This window comes from Rhinoderma darwinii, chromosome 7 (genome assembly GCF_050947455.1).
Source record: "Rhinoderma darwinii isolate aRhiDar2 chromosome 7, aRhiDar2.hap1, whole genome shotgun sequence".
Taxonomy (NCBI): domain Eukaryota; kingdom Metazoa; phylum Chordata; class Amphibia; order Anura; family Rhinodermatidae; genus Rhinoderma; species Rhinoderma darwinii.
Genome location: NC_134693.1, coordinates 56,347,435 through 56,363,099, shown reverse-complemented (window position 1 = coordinate 56,363,099; position 15,665 = coordinate 56,347,435). Strand labels below are relative to the sequence as shown.

General features: G+C 42.3%; 1 protein-coding gene across 1 annotated transcript in view; it reads right to left on the bottom strand.

The window, feature by feature from the left end:
* AKNAD1 (AKNA domain containing 1) overlaps nucleotides 1–15,665 on the bottom strand; it is a 67,483-nt gene that overhangs the window by 12,071 nt on the left and 39,747 nt on the right. Inside the window, exon 12 of the mRNA XM_075832485.1 lies at nucleotides 1,610–1,720. Within this exon, the coding sequence (XP_075688600.1) occupies nucleotides 1,610–1,720 (111 nt within the window). The remainder of the gene's footprint in view (nucleotides 1–1,609; nucleotides 1,721–15,665) is intronic.

Genomic DNA, 15,665 nt, shown 5'->3' with positions numbered 1-15,665 from the left:
ATTGTTTTTATTTTCACTGCCAAATTCTAATAAAATCTATGAAGCACCTGTGCGGTCAAAATGCTCCCTGCACCCCTAGATGAATTCCTCAAGGGGTGTAGTTTCCTAAATGGAGTCACGTTTTGGTCCCTCAGGGGCTTTGCAAATGCGACATGGCCTCCGCAAACCATTCCTACTAAATTTATGCTCCAAAAGCCAAATGGCGCCCTTTCCCTTCTAAGCCCTGCTGTGTGTCCAAACAGCCGTTTATGACCACATGTGGGGTATTGTTTGACTCGAGAGAAATTGCTTTAGAAATGTTGCGTGCTTTTTCTGCTTTAGTCCTTGTGAAAATGAGAAAAAAAATAGCTAAACCTACATTTACTTTGGAAAATTTCATTTTCACGGCCTACTTCCAATAATTTCTGCAATAAATCTGTGGGGTCAAAAAGCTCACTATACCCCTAGATAATTTCCTTGAGGGGTGTAGTTTCCCAAATGGAGTCACTTTTGGGGGATTTCCACAGTTTTTGGAGAAACAAAGTAGATTTTCATCTTCACAGACTAATTCCAATGAGTTCAGCAAATAAACTGTGTGGTCAAAATGCTAACTATACCCCGAGAAAAATTCCTTTAGGAGTTTTGTTTCCAAAATGGGGTCACTTTTTTTTTTACTGTTTTGGCACCACAAGACATCTTCAAACCTGACATGGTGCCTAAAATATATTCTAATAAAAAGGAGGCCCAAAATCCACTAGGTGCTCCTTTGCTTCTAAGGCACGTGCTTAAGTCCATAAGCACACACTAGGGCCACATTTGGGATATTTCCTAAAACTGCAGAACCTGGGCAATAAATATTGTGTTGCATTTCTCTGGTAAAACGTTCTGTGTTACAAAAAAAATGAATTAAAAATTAATTTCTGCAAAAAAAAAAAAAAATGAAATTTGTACATTTCACCTCTACTTTGCTTTAATTCCTGACATTTCGTCTAAAGGCTTAAGAAACTTTTTAAATGCTGTTTTGAATACTTTGAGGGGTTCAGTTTTTAAAATGGGGTGACTTTTAGAGGGTTTCTAATGCATAAGGCCCTCAAAGCCACTTCACAACTGAACTGGCCCCTGTAAAAATTGCCTTTTGAAATTTTCTTGAAAATGTGAGAAATTGCTGCTAAAGTTCTAAGCCTTGTAACATCCTAGAAAAATAAAAGGATGTTCAAAAAATGATGCCAATCTAAAGTTCACATGTGGGGGATGTTAATTAGCAACAATTTTGTGTGGTATAACTGCCTGTCTTACAAGCAGATACATTTAAATTTCGAAAAATGCTAATTTTTGCAATTTTTCAAAAAATTTGGGTATTTTTCACAATTAAATACTGAATGTATAGAGCAAATTTTGCCAGTAACAAAGTCTAATGTGTCACGAAAAAAGTCTCAGAATCGCTTGGATAGGTAAAAGCATTCCGAAGTTATTACCACAAAAAGTGAAACATGTCAGTTTTGGAAAATGAGGCTCTGTCAGGAAGGTCTAAAGTGGCCAAAGCGGGAAGGGGTTAATACATTCCAAAATTATGTTGGGAAGTAAATATTAGGCCTCTATATTACATGTGGAATCTGAAATTATACTGTACCTTCACAAAAATCAGTTCTGTCACTTATGGGGCTTTTTGATCTGCACTGGAACAAACCAGAATGTGACGACACCAACCACTCAGAGTTCAAAGAGTCTTTTGACTTATTACCTAGACCAGAACAAAAAACACAAAAAAAATAAATAAAAGATAATTATATATATATATATATGGTTATTTTTTTTAATTCCTCTATATTTATTGGTGTCCATATTTCACAAAAGCACCACAATATTGTATGCGAAGATTTGTCAATGTAATGTTATATCTGTTGTATGCTGACGGCCATCTTTATACCTGGCGCATGACGCCAGAACAGGCAAGCACATTTTATTTGTTATACAATCCCAAATTTGCCCGATTGGACAGACTCACCTTAAATTGAGGCCTCCAGTGGAGAGACGGCACCCCCGGACGAAGGCATTCCACCGAAACGCGTGTCGGGTCTGACGTCTCTCACTGCAGGAGCAATATCATGGGTATGTTTCCATCCTCTTTATGCAGATCCGTTTAGGCCCTTTCTTCCACTTTACAGATGATCACATTTGGTTGTCATTCACATACTACAATTGTATTTCTATATGTGGGTTCACCCTTTATCTAGGGTCTCCCATGCAGATACACACGTACCTGTTTTGTCTCCATTTGCTGTGTATTTCATGCCCCTGTTGCATTATTGCTTAATACGTGCTCTCTGCATAGACAGACGTCTTTTTTATGCTTTGCATGAATCATCTTTTAATTGTTTGTATTCTAATAAAGTTTGCATTTTTCTATACGTCTTGTGTTAATTGTACCCCATGTTTGTAGGCTATATAATGTTATATCTAGTAGCAGTAAATCAAGATCAACTGAAGGAGTTTCTGAATCTTGACAAAGTTTTATGACTCGCCGTTCCACCAGTCAAGTGGTAAGAACATTTCCCCAGCATTTATATATGTGTGGGTTATTTAATCACCTTAATCGAGGGGTCTCAAACTCGGCCAGGTAAGTGGGCCGCATATAGCAAAAAAATGTGAAGTGGTCGGGCCGCATTACTTTCAAATTTGATATAATACAAAATTATTGTTAATCAATTAGTTATTTGAACTACAAGGTTGGCCATTTATATGGATACACCTAAATAAAATGGGAATGGTTGGTGATATTAACTTCCTGTTTGTGGCACATTAGTATACGGGAGGGGGGAAACTTTTCAAGCTGGGTGTTGACCATGGTGGCCATTTTGAAGTCTGCCATTTTGTATCCAACTTTAGTTTTTTCAATTGGAAAAGGGTCATGTGACACATCAAACTTATCGACAATTTCACAAGAAAAACAATGGTGTGCTTGGTTTTAACGTTACTTTATTCTTTCATGAGTTATTTACAAGTTTCTGACCACTTATAAAATGTGTTCAAAGTGCTGCCCATTGTGTTGGGTTGTCAATGCAACCCTCTTCTCCCACTCTTCACACACTGATAGCAATACCGCAGAAGAAATGCTAGCACAGGCTTCCAGTATCCGTAGTTTCAGTTGCTGCACATCTCGTATCTTCACAGCATAGACAATTGCCTTCAGATGACCCCAAAGATAAAAGTCTAAGGGGGTCAGATCGGGAGACCTAGGGGGCCATTCAACTGGCCCACGACGACCAATCCACTTTCCAGGAAACTGTTCATCTAGGAATGCTCGGACCTGACACCCATAATGACATAAATAACTCATGAAAGAATAAAGTAACGTTAAAACCAAGCACACCATTGTTTTTCTTGTGAAATTGTCGATAAGTTTGATGTATCACATGACCCTCTTCCCATTGAAAAAACTAAAGTTGGATACAAAATGGCCGACTTCGAAATGGCTGCCATGGTCAACACCCAGCTTGAAAAGTTTCCCCCCTCCCATATACTAATGTGCCACAAACAGGAAGTTAATATCACCAACCAGTCCCATTTTATTTAGGTGTATCCATATAAATGGCCCACCCTGTACTATAACACTATATTACTATAATAATAACAACACTACATTAGTATAATAATAGCGCTAGGTTTAAAATTGTAGATATTGCTCCACGTGATTATTTCAACAATCCAGTTTTCCAGTTTAAGTGTCGCTAAATGCAGTCCGGCGGCTCAGTTAGCAGCGTTTGGCAGACACACATGTCAAGATTGGGCAGCCCCTTTTTAGATAGTTCCACAGTGCCCTCAGTGGATGCTGCCGCAGTGCCCTCTGTGGATGCTGCTGCAGTGCCCTCTGTAGATGCTGCCACAGTGCCCTCTGTAGATAATGCCACAGTGCCCTCTGTAGATAATGCCACAGTGCCCTCTGTAGATAATACAACACACCCCTAGATAATGCCACAGTGCCCTCTGTAGATAATGCCACAGTGCCCTCTGTAGATAATGCAACACACCCCTAGATAATGCCACAGTGTCCTTTGTCCATGCTGCCACCGTGCCCTCTGTAGATGCTGCCACCGTGCCCTCTGTAGATGCTGCCACCGTGCCCTCTGTGGATGCTGCCACAGTGCCCTCCGTGGATGCTGCCACAGTGCCCTCCGTAGATGCTGCCACAGTGCCCTCCGTAGATGCTGCCACAGTGCCCTCCGTAGATGCTGCCACAGTGCCCTCCGCGGATGCTGCCACAGTGCCCTCTGTGGATGCTGCCATAGTGCCCTCCGTGGATGCTGCCACAGTGCCCTCCGTAGATGCTGCCACAGTGCTCTCCGTAGATGCTGCCACACTGCCCTCTGTAGATGCTGCCACAGTGCCCTCCGTAGATGCTGCCACAGTGCCCTCCGTAGATGCTGCCACAGTGCCCTACACAAATGCTGCCACAGTGCCCTTTGCAGATGCTGCCACAGTGCCCTCAGCAGAATCATGCCACAGTGATGTCAGGGGCTTGCCCAGAGCTGGAGTCCTGCAGCAGAGCGCTAGTAGGCTCTTCCTGGGACTCCAGCTGTACTCCTGACATCACTTGGACTCCTGCTCTGGGGAAGCCCCTGACATCATTGTCGATGTATGGACAGCGATGCCAGAGGCTTCCCCAGAGTCCCAAAGTAGAGCCTATACTAGCGCTCTGCCCGGGACTCCGGCTCTGGGGAAGCCCCAGACATCGCGTGTCCAAACATGGACACCGATGTCAGGGAATTCCACAGAGTCCTGGAGCAGAGCCGATACTAGCGCTCTGTGTCCCGCGGGCCGCAGATGACAGCCCCAGGGGCCGCATGCGGGCCGCGTGCTTGAGACCCCTGCCTTAATCCAATCTCCATGATGACATGGACCTTATAAAGGAGGAGACCAAATACCATCTCAACATGGGAGGCCTTCATTCATGAATACAGCAAGTAATACCCTAAGTTATAATAAAATTTGGAAAAAAGTATGCTCTCTGATTGATCAAGGGGGAAGGGCTGATATAAAGTCCATATTACCTCCCCCTGTGGTCATCTGAATCCATGCAGAGACAGGAGAAGTATCATAAATCCTCCGCCTTTCCCTGCACACTGCCAGCACGTCTCCCACCTGCCTCCCTTTGCACTTCACACAGGCTGAAGAGCTGCAAGCACAGTATATGCAGCTTCCACTTCAACCTGCTCTAACCAAAATCGCAGCTCTATCCCCATGCTCTGTGATCTGTGCAGAGTTCTCTATGCATTGTGAGAAAGGAGAGGAACTGTGTCTATCTCCTACTGTCAATGGTTGATGTGTTATCTGTGTTATCTGAATAAGGGCGGATTTACACGAGCGTGTGTGTCATCATATAGGATGTGCGGCTGCGTGATTTTCGCGCAGCCGCCATCATTATGACACTCTGTTTGGATGTTTGTAAACAGAAAAGCACGTGGTGCTTTTCTGTTTGCAAACATACTTTTGACTGCTGTTGCGCGAATCACGCGCGTTCCACGGAAGTGCTTCCATGTGGTGCGCGTGATTTTCACGCACCCATTGACTTCAATGGGTGCGTAATGCTCGAAAAACGCAGAAATATAGGACCTGTCATGAGTTTTACGCAGCGGACTCACGCTGCGCAAAAATCACTGACAGTCTGCACTGCCCCGTAGACTAGCATAGGTCCGTGTGACACACGTGAAAAACATGCGCGTTGCACGGACGTATTACACGTTCGTGTAAATCCGCCCTAAAGGTGTTACCATTCATTGTAATCCTGCCTGTGATGATAATGAGATGACAGCTGAAAAGTGATCTCTACAGAACAGGAAGTGTCAGCCTATTGTTGGAGGTCAGTGACCAGTGTGAAAACGGCAATATTTCAGGATTTTCTTTTTAAATATAGTGACTTCAAAAAAACGTCACCATAAATTGTTTCAATATATGCATTTCGGGGGGCGTGGCTTAGCTATGGAGCCGTGAGCACGCGTTCTGGGGGAGCTCCGCACCAGCAGCTGAATACCAGCCATCTATCCCGGGTAAACCCGGCAGGCGATGCCAGGAAAACGTAGGGGAACCTGCCCTGGAACTTCCCGGTCCTTACCTCGCTCCTCTGGCCGCTGTAAAAGCATGGAGCGCTTCCTCTCCTCCTCGCAAATGGCCGCGGACCCGCGAACAGCAATGGCAGACGCATTGCCGCCACATCCGGCCACAGACACGTTGGCTCCCTCTCTTCCTGCTCCCCTGTTACAGTCAGCATATGCGGTCACGACTGCCGACACGATTCCTCCCTGCTGCAGCACCCAGGATGCGGTAAGCTCTGTCTCTCCCCTCAACATGTCCTCAGTGGGAGATTTGCCCGCCATTATACCACACACATATGCCCCTGAAGTTCAGGCTGGGCCATCTGGCTTACACGCTGACCTACAACTACTGAGGTAGATGATACAAGCCCTCCCCACCCGGCAGGATCTTGACACTCTGGTAACCAGGGTTGAGCAGGCACATCAGCAAGATATAGCTGACCTGCGTCAGGATGTGATCAGAATAGACTCTAGGGCTCTTACATCTGAAAATACTGTGTCTGCCATTGACTCCAGAGTAACTGCTTTGGAAAGAGCTGCCACGGACACTAGATCACATTTACAATCCTTGGCGCTTCAGTTGGATGATCAGGAGAACAGAGGACGCAGAAACAATGTATGTCTGAAGGGCCTTCCAGACCTTGGCCCACGAGATGAGCTGGCGACCAGAGTTTCTATTATATTCAACAAGCTCACTAATCGACCGCCAGAAGCGACTTTTCTCCTAGATCGAATTCACAGAGTTTCGCGCCCAGGCCCGCTCGATCTGTCTTCTCCTCGCGACGTACTATGTCGCCTTCACTATTATACCGACAAAGATGCAATTATTCGGGGGGCATGGTCACATGGTCCGGTCTCAGTTGAAGGAAGTACGGTTACTATATACCCTGATGTCTCCCCACGGACACTTTATATGAGACGGCTCCTACATCCTCTGCTTGAAAAGATCAAGTCCGCAGGCGCCACTTATAGATGGGGACACCCGTTCCATGTTGTCGTGAAGAACAACTCTGGCTTCTACCTCCTGCGCCACTCCTCGGATCTTGAGGGCCTATTCCGTTTTCTTCAGATCGAGCCGTTCCCAGTTCCGGACTGGCTAGCCCTGGACAGAATTGAACAACCTCAGCGTCGTCGCCTCAACAGACCTAGCCAGCCCATCCGAAGCAGATCCATCCCGGGAGCACCACATCTTCCGTTAATCGACCTCTCCCACCGGGTCCCGCCTGAGGCCTAAAGAGGACATTCACGCCAATATCCTTTTACTTGTCACTGTTTTGCTAGGCCGCCTGCAGCATTGTTGTTCAAGGGACTCAATGTCGCCAAATGTTATTTTGTCCATATAATGCTTTGCTAGGTACCTAACAAGGTTCTCTTGCAACCAAATGTTTTGCCCAGCTTTTTCATAAGATACTCAGGTTTCTTGTATAAATATAGTGGCTGCTATAGGTCTCTACTTAGCCCTCAGGAAATGCGTGCTGAGTATACTGTATTAGTTTAAGTGTCAATTATAGACCGACATAAAATGGGTTAGTGTCCGAAGATGTTTAGAGGGCGTGTTATCACCTGTAGCGCATGAGGCACTTAGCCTACTGTCACCTCCCTCATCCCCTCCCTCTTGCTGGTTCACTATATTAGACAACTGATTGCGATGTGGGGTATGGGGAGTTTCTTATGATTCTTCTAGCCTGTATCTCTGGTAATTTTAAAATTCGGTGTCTGCCAGGTATACATCAGTTGTATATCAATTTTTCAAATCCTCTTAACAGCTACGAGGACGGATTTATGTCTGATATACGGTTATAGCAGCCTTTAATACTTATCCAGAAGGGTGCTGCAACTCTATAGGTTGTTCATAAGAGGTCATGGCTATTAGCACAGGTTTTAGGTTAACCTACCTCGGGCTATTAGAAGCTGAGAGATGCACGTCGGTTCTATCATTGTTTGTGCCTCCGTCGCCTCCCCATAGGTAGGCGATGGAAGAAATGGTTTGATGATTATGTTTGCGGTCCAGGGCTCCCCCCCCCCCCCCGTGGTTTTCCAGGTCCCCACAAGTTTAACAACCTTCCTTTACAGGTTTTTGTACCTTCTAGGAGTCGGCCTTCGGGCCTCTTTCTTGTGTATCATCTCATTCTCTTTCTTTCTTATCCTTACCTGTCCTCTTTTTGTCCTTTCCTTCGCCTTCCCCTTCCCCTCCCCCTCCATCGCATCCTAGGGCAGATATGACGCAACACACAAACTACTCTCGCGCTGGTATAGGACCCCAGCCCGCCTACATAACATCTTCCCCACAGCATCCCCTATGTGTTGGAGATGTGGGCAAGACATTGGTACCCTCCTTCACACCTTCTGGTCATGTCCCCTCCTTACCCCATTTTGGAAGAAAAGAAAAAAGACACGGCGCCACCTTGTGCAGATCAATTGGCAAAGGTGAGACAATACTCCAAGAAATATGCTCACCTGGAACCGAAGTTTTTAAAGCGTGTAGATAAATAAGCCACAGTGCTGCTGCCAGATCCGAGTCGGTAACCAGAAGGGAACCGTTTGAGTAGAGACAATTGCAGGAGAAAAATGTGGATCATTCCAGGGGCGCTGCTGTGTGGTGAGAATAATGGGAGCGAAATCCAGAGGTATTGATAAGTTCAATTTAATTGCATGAGTGGCTACGCGTTTCAACGACGGACAGTCGTCTTCATCAGGCCATGTATATATTACAAGTAACAAAGCTTATATAGTGTCTAGGTTCATTATGCCAGGAGTGAAAAAAACCGCCAAATCTGTAAAAGGTCAAGGTGCGATCGTGACGTCACACCCGTTTTTTTTCACAATCAAAGCGCGAAGCAACAAGTACAATTTAAAATTAGTATAAAATCTAAAAGATTACATATAAAAGAACAGTTTAAACAGACGAAGGGGTGAGGGTTGGGAACAGCGATAATAAATGCATAAAAATACATTGTTAAGTAAAATATTCACAAAAAAATATATATACAGTCTTTAATATACAGATATAAAAACATACCCTAGTCAGTTAACCGGGTATGGTGAGACCGATGGGGTAAGTGTATGAAATAGTAAAGATTGTTTTGACATAAGGCTATAGTAGAAATCAGTGTATTGCTGGTTTACAGAGCGAGAAGCCGGGACGCGGTCTCGTTGCCAAGGTAACCAAGCAGAGAGTGAAGCGACGGAACAGATGGAGTGGTACGTGCTTGCTATAGGTAAGATATTAAGAGTTTAAAAAGGATAAGATATACATTGTAGGATTGGTGAAAAAAGGTATTAGTCTAAATGATTTACATGGATAGATCAAAACTTACGGAGCTCTTAGAAATGAGCAGTTCTATATTGAGTAGTTCTATTTTGGGTAGAAATACGGAGTGTATTTTTAGCTCAGATATGTAGTTTTATAGAAGGAATAGTAGGTTATAAGTTTCTCGTAATTTAAACTAATAGTCTGTTAAAACTCTTGCTTATATTACTAGGTTGCTAATGTCGGGCAGTCGGACTTGAGGAACCAAAAAGGACGGGAACGAAACGGGCAAGGCATGCTACAGGTGAGTGGATACTTAGGAAAATTATTATTAATCTTCATGTTTAAGGATGTTAATTTAAGCATTATTTCATGTTTACTATTTCAATAAAGGAAGGAAGCCACTGTATGGATGAACTTAGTGGATAGCGAAGTAGTAGAAAAAGAACGTATAGTGTATCAGTAAATATTTGTATTTAAATTCAAGTGTTTAATTTACGGTATAGCGGATAATGAAGATGTGGGTTAATCTAATGTAGATTCAGAGATATCGTTTAGGCCCTCTGGATGTAGTGTCTGTAATTTAAAGATCCAGTAGTTTTCCCTCTGTTTAAGCTTATTGAATCTATTGGGAACATCATGTTGTATGTTTTCAATAGGTGTAACTGTAATTTGATCGAATTGGCATTTATGTGCATGGGTGAAATGGCGTGAAACACTATGTTTTAAGAAACCTGTTCTCACATTAAATCTGTGTTTATTTACTCTGGCTCTTAAGCACTGTGTTGTCCTCCCTACGTATTGGAGTTGGCATGTACATTCCATCAAATAGATTACATAGGTGCTGCTGCAACTTAGGGGTGATTTAATTGTAAAAGACTCTTTCGTAACCGTTGATGTGTAGGTGTATTTTTTATTACTGATACTATTGCAGCATAGACATCGCGGGTGGCCACATTTGAATGATCCATTAGGTCTAGATAAAAAGCTAGTTAGTGATGCTTTTGGTTTGCGGATTCTGCTGGGGGCCAGCATGTTTTTCAAAGTCAGTGACCGTCGGAAAGTGATGGTCGGATAAGCAGGTATTACATCTTTGAGGTAAGGATCACTTTTTATAATGTGCCAATGCTTTTGTAAGACTGATCTAACTGTTTTGTTACCTAGATTAAAAGTTGTAATAAAATTGGTGTTGTGTTTATTTAATTCAGATTTTTTCTGTACAGGATTTAAACAGGAAACCTGAGATAGTAATGAGGCTTTACGTCTTGCGTCTTTAATTAGTTTGAGGGGAAAATTTTTGTCTCTAAATCTTCTCTCTAAAGTGTTGCATTCTGATTTGAAATTCCCGTTAGTGCTACAATTTTTACGTATTCTTCTAAACTGGCCGAAGGGTACATTAGTCAACCAAGGGCGGTAATGGGCACTTTTAAAATCAATGTAGCTGTTTACATCTACAGATTTAAAATGAGTTTTTGTGGCAAATTGCTTGGTCATGGTATCATAGCTGATGGTAAGGTCCAAATAGTTAATTGAGATTTCGGAGAAAGTGTGTGTAAAAGAAATGTCATAGCTGTTGATGTTTAAATAATTAATAAAACTAGAGGCTTCATTTTCTGAACCTGACCAAACAAAAAACAGGTCATCTATATAGCGCCTATATAAAAGGATATTCTTTTTGAAAAGATGTTCCCCTAGAATGTATTCTTTTTCAAATGCCCCCATGTATAGATTTGCGTAAGATGGTGCGAATCTGGTGCCCATTGCACAACCTCTAATTTGATTATAGAAATTTTGATCAAATGTGAATGCGTTGTGATGAAGAATGAAATCTATGCAGTCAGTCAAAAAAGAGACTTGGTTATTTGGGATTGAGGTGTTAGATGATAGAAAGAGTTTATTAGTAACATCCCACATAATAAAGGTATGCAGGTAACCAAACTCTTTCTATCATCTAACACCTCAATCCCAAATAACCAAGTCTCTTTTTTGACTGACTGCATAGATTTCATTCTTCATCACAACGCATTCACATTTGATCAAAATTTCTATAATCAAATTAGAGGTTGTGCAATGGGCACCAGATTCGCACCATCTTACGCAAATCTATACATGGGGGCATTTGAAAAAGAATACATTCTAGGGGAACATCTTTTCAAAAAGAATATCCTTTTATATAGGCGCTATATAGATGACCTGTTTTTTGTTTGGTCAGGTTCAGAAAATGAAGCCTCTAGTTTTATTAATTATTTAAACATCAACAGCTATGACATTTCTTTTACACACACTTTCTCCGAAATCTCAATTAACTATTTGGACCTTACCATCAGCTATGATACCATGACCAAGCAATTTGCCACAAAAACTCATTTTAAATCTGTAGATGTAAACAGCTACATTGATTTTAAAAGTGCCCATTACCGCCCTTGGTTGACTAATGTACCCTTCGGCCAGTTTAGAAGAATACGTAAAAATTGTAGCACTAACGGGAATTTCAAATCAGAATGCAACACTTTAGAGAGAAGATTTAGAGACAAAAATTTTCCCCTCAAACTAATTAAAGACGCAAGACGTAAAGCCTCATTACTATCTCAGGTTTCCTGTTTAAATCCTGTACAGAAAAAATCTGAATTAAATAAACACAACACCAATTTTATTACAACTTTTAATCTAGGTAACAAAACAGTTAGATCAGTCTTACAAAAGCATTGGCACATTATAAAAAGTGATCCTTACCTCAAAGATGTAATACCTGCTTATCCGACCATCACTTTCCGACGGTCACTGACTTTGAAAAACATGCTGGCCCCCAGCAGAATCCGCAAACCAAAAGCATCACTAACTAGCTTTTTATCTAGACCTAATGGATCATTCAAATGTGGCCACCCGCGATGTCTATGCTGCAATAGTATCAGTAATAAAAAATACACCTACACATCAACGGTTACGAAAGAGTCTTTTACAATTAAATCACCCCTAAGTTGCAGCAGCACCTATGTAATCTATTTGATGGAATGTACATGCCAACTCCAATACGTAGGGAGGACAACACAGTGCTTAAGAGCCAGAGTAAATAAACACAGATTTAATGTGAGAACAGGTTTCTTAAAACATAGTGTTTCACGCCATTTCACCCATGCACATAAATGCCAATTCGATCAAATTACAGTTACACCTATTGAAAACATACAACATGATGTTCCCAATAGATTCAATAAGCTTAAACAGAGGGAAAACTACTGGATCTTTAAATTACAGACACTACATCCAGAGGGCCTAAACGATATCTCTGAATCTACATTAGATTAACCCACATCTTCATTATCCGCTATACCGTAAATTAAACACTTGAATTTAAATACAAATATTTACTGATACACTATACGTTCTTTTTCTACTACTTCGCTATCCACTAAGTTCATCCATACAGTGGCTTCCTTCCTTTATTGAAATAGTAAACATGAAATAATGCTTAAATTAACATCCTTAAACATGAAGATTAATAATAATTTTCCTAAGTATCCACTCACCTGTAGCATGCCTTGCCCGTTTCGTTCCCGTCCTTTTTGGTTCCTCAAGTCCGACTGCCCGACATTAGCAACCTAGTAATATAAGCAAGAGTTTTAACAGACTATTAGTTTAAATTACGAGAAACTTATAACCTACTATTCCTTCTATAAAACTACATATCTGAGCTAAAAATACACTCCGTATTTCTACCCAAAATAGAACTACTCAATATAGAACTGCTCATTTCTAAGAGCTCCGTAAGTTTTGATCTATCCATGTAAATCATTTAGACTAATACCTTTTTTCACCAATCCTACAATGTATATCTTATCCTTTTTAAACTCTTAATATCTTACCTATAGCAAGCACGTACCACTCCATCTGTTCCGTCGCTTCACTCTCTGCTTGGTTACCTTGGCAACGAGACCGCGTCCCGGCTTCTCGCTCTGTAAACCAGCAATACACTGATTTCTACTATAGCCTTATGTCAAAACAATCTTTACTATTTCATACACTTACCCCATCGGTCTCACCATACCCTGTTAACTGACTAGGGTATGTTTTTATATCTGTATATTAAAGACTGTATATATATTTTTTTGTGAATATTTTACTTAACAATGTATTTTTATGCATTTATTATCGCTGTTCCCAACCCTCACCCCTTCGTCTGTTTAAACTGTTCTTTTATATGTAATCTTTTAGATTTTATACTAATTTTAAATTGTACTTGTTGCTTCGCGCTTTGATTGTGAAAAAAACCGGGTGTGACGTCACGATCGCACCTTGACCTTTTACAGATTTGGCGGTTTTTTTCACTCCTGGCATAATGAACCTAGACACTATATAAGCTTTGTTACTTGTAATATATACATGGCCTGATGAAGACGACTGTCCGTCGTTGAAACGCGTAGCCACTCATGCAATTAAATTGAACTTATCAATACCTCTGGATTTCGCTCCCATTATTCTCACCACACAGCAGCGCCCCTGGAATGATCCACATTTTTCTCCTGCAATTGTCTTTACCCCATTTTGGGAAGACATAAAACGGGTGATAATTGAAGTCACAGATACAAGTGTAACTATGGATGCGGCCTTCTTCCTTCTTCATCACTGCGACATTCCAGCAAACAAGTATAAGCGTTCTCTGCTTCACTTTCTAGTGATGGCAGCACGTCATTGCATCCCGCTACGGTGGAAGGATCCATCTCCCCCCACACTATCCCTCTGGGTTTCACAGGTTAACGACATCATGCATATGGAGGACTTGACATCCGTGATTCACGACTCAAGCTCCAGGTTTTGCCAAACTTGGACCCAATGGATAGTTTTTCAGGATTCGGACTCCTATAAAGACATAATTTGAGAGCCGCATTCCTTTAGTCAGCCGGAATAGCACCTTTGCCTATGGGATGCTGTGGAGGGTCGCCCCCCCCTTCTCCTTTCCGCTTTCACCTTCTTTCTTCATTCCCTAGATTGGGAACTCAGCTGCAGCCTCACTTTGGAGATTCGTGATCCCCTATCATTATCCTCTCTTTTTCAATCAGTACACTGATGTATAACAATGTATTTATTCTTTTTGTACATTTGCTGTTGGATTATGTATTCTAAATGTACGTTGCCTTGTTTTATGTATCCTTTATGTTACAAAATGGACCTCTTGGGTCAACAAAATAAAGAATTAAAAAAAAAAAATATATGCATTGCTCTGAAGAAGTCACATGGTGATACAAAAAGCATCAGCGTACGTAGCTTACATTCTAACGTCACGCGCCGGGATCCCGCGTGCTTGGCTACATGCTGCCCTGGTTGGTGTCTACATCCCATGTGCTGCACGGACATTGCATGTGCTGTTATCAGGCTCTCAACAGGCTTCAAACAGACTCCATCACTGGGACTGAGGTCCCTTTTGTTCCCTATTGCTGAGACCACCTTTGGAGACCATCTTGCTGGCTGGACATTTATACACCTAGACAGATTATCCACCGGGATTTACCACAATAACCTACCTCGGCCCATGTGCTTCCATGGCAGATGAGTATATGGTAGTTTTCAATACTGCAGATTTCATATCTGAACGGTTTGACTGTTCTGAATTATAAATGTATTTGTTAGATCACACAAAATATAATTTTTTTATATATTGCTGGTACATACAGTGAGAAGAAATCAATTCTGATTTGCTGACTTGTACAATGGCAGGAATCACTCTGCACCCATGTTCAAGGGGATCCGGGCGATGGGACTGTGCTTGTAAGTAAGATTAACTAATTACCTCCATTCACAGCCTATGAATTGCATAAGTATCCTTTTGTAGGTAGTTCCCTGTCTCTTTAAGAAAAGGACTACAAAGCTGCAGAGAGAATGTTCAGGCATTTTATGGTTTTGCACGTTAAACGAATGTTATTTTGTCTTAGAGGTTCGTTGAGGGCAGGCCATGGTGATCTGCGGTGCTGTTGGTGATGCGGTTCTGACACTGTACATGGGAATGAGAGGCTTCTGGGGGGCAGTGACAGGAAGGTATGGAGGACTGGCAGGCTCAGGAAGAGCCTGATGCTGGTAGGAGACAGAGGGTGGTGACGCTGATGAGCTGTGCCACCACGCTAACGGGGGGCGCTTACACAAGAAAGAGGTTTGGTGCCTTTTGGGGGAGAGCGGGTAAACCACCTCAGGTGTTAGACATGGTGGGTGAGTAGTACTGTGCGGGAACCCAGGGGGGTGTAAGGGACTATAGGAATACCTGAATTGATTCCCCTCTGAGGAAGCGACAGTGAGGACCGGTTGCCCTGTAGGCCTGAGATGTGGCCTAGTGATTGCAGTCCTGGTAAAATCTGGAC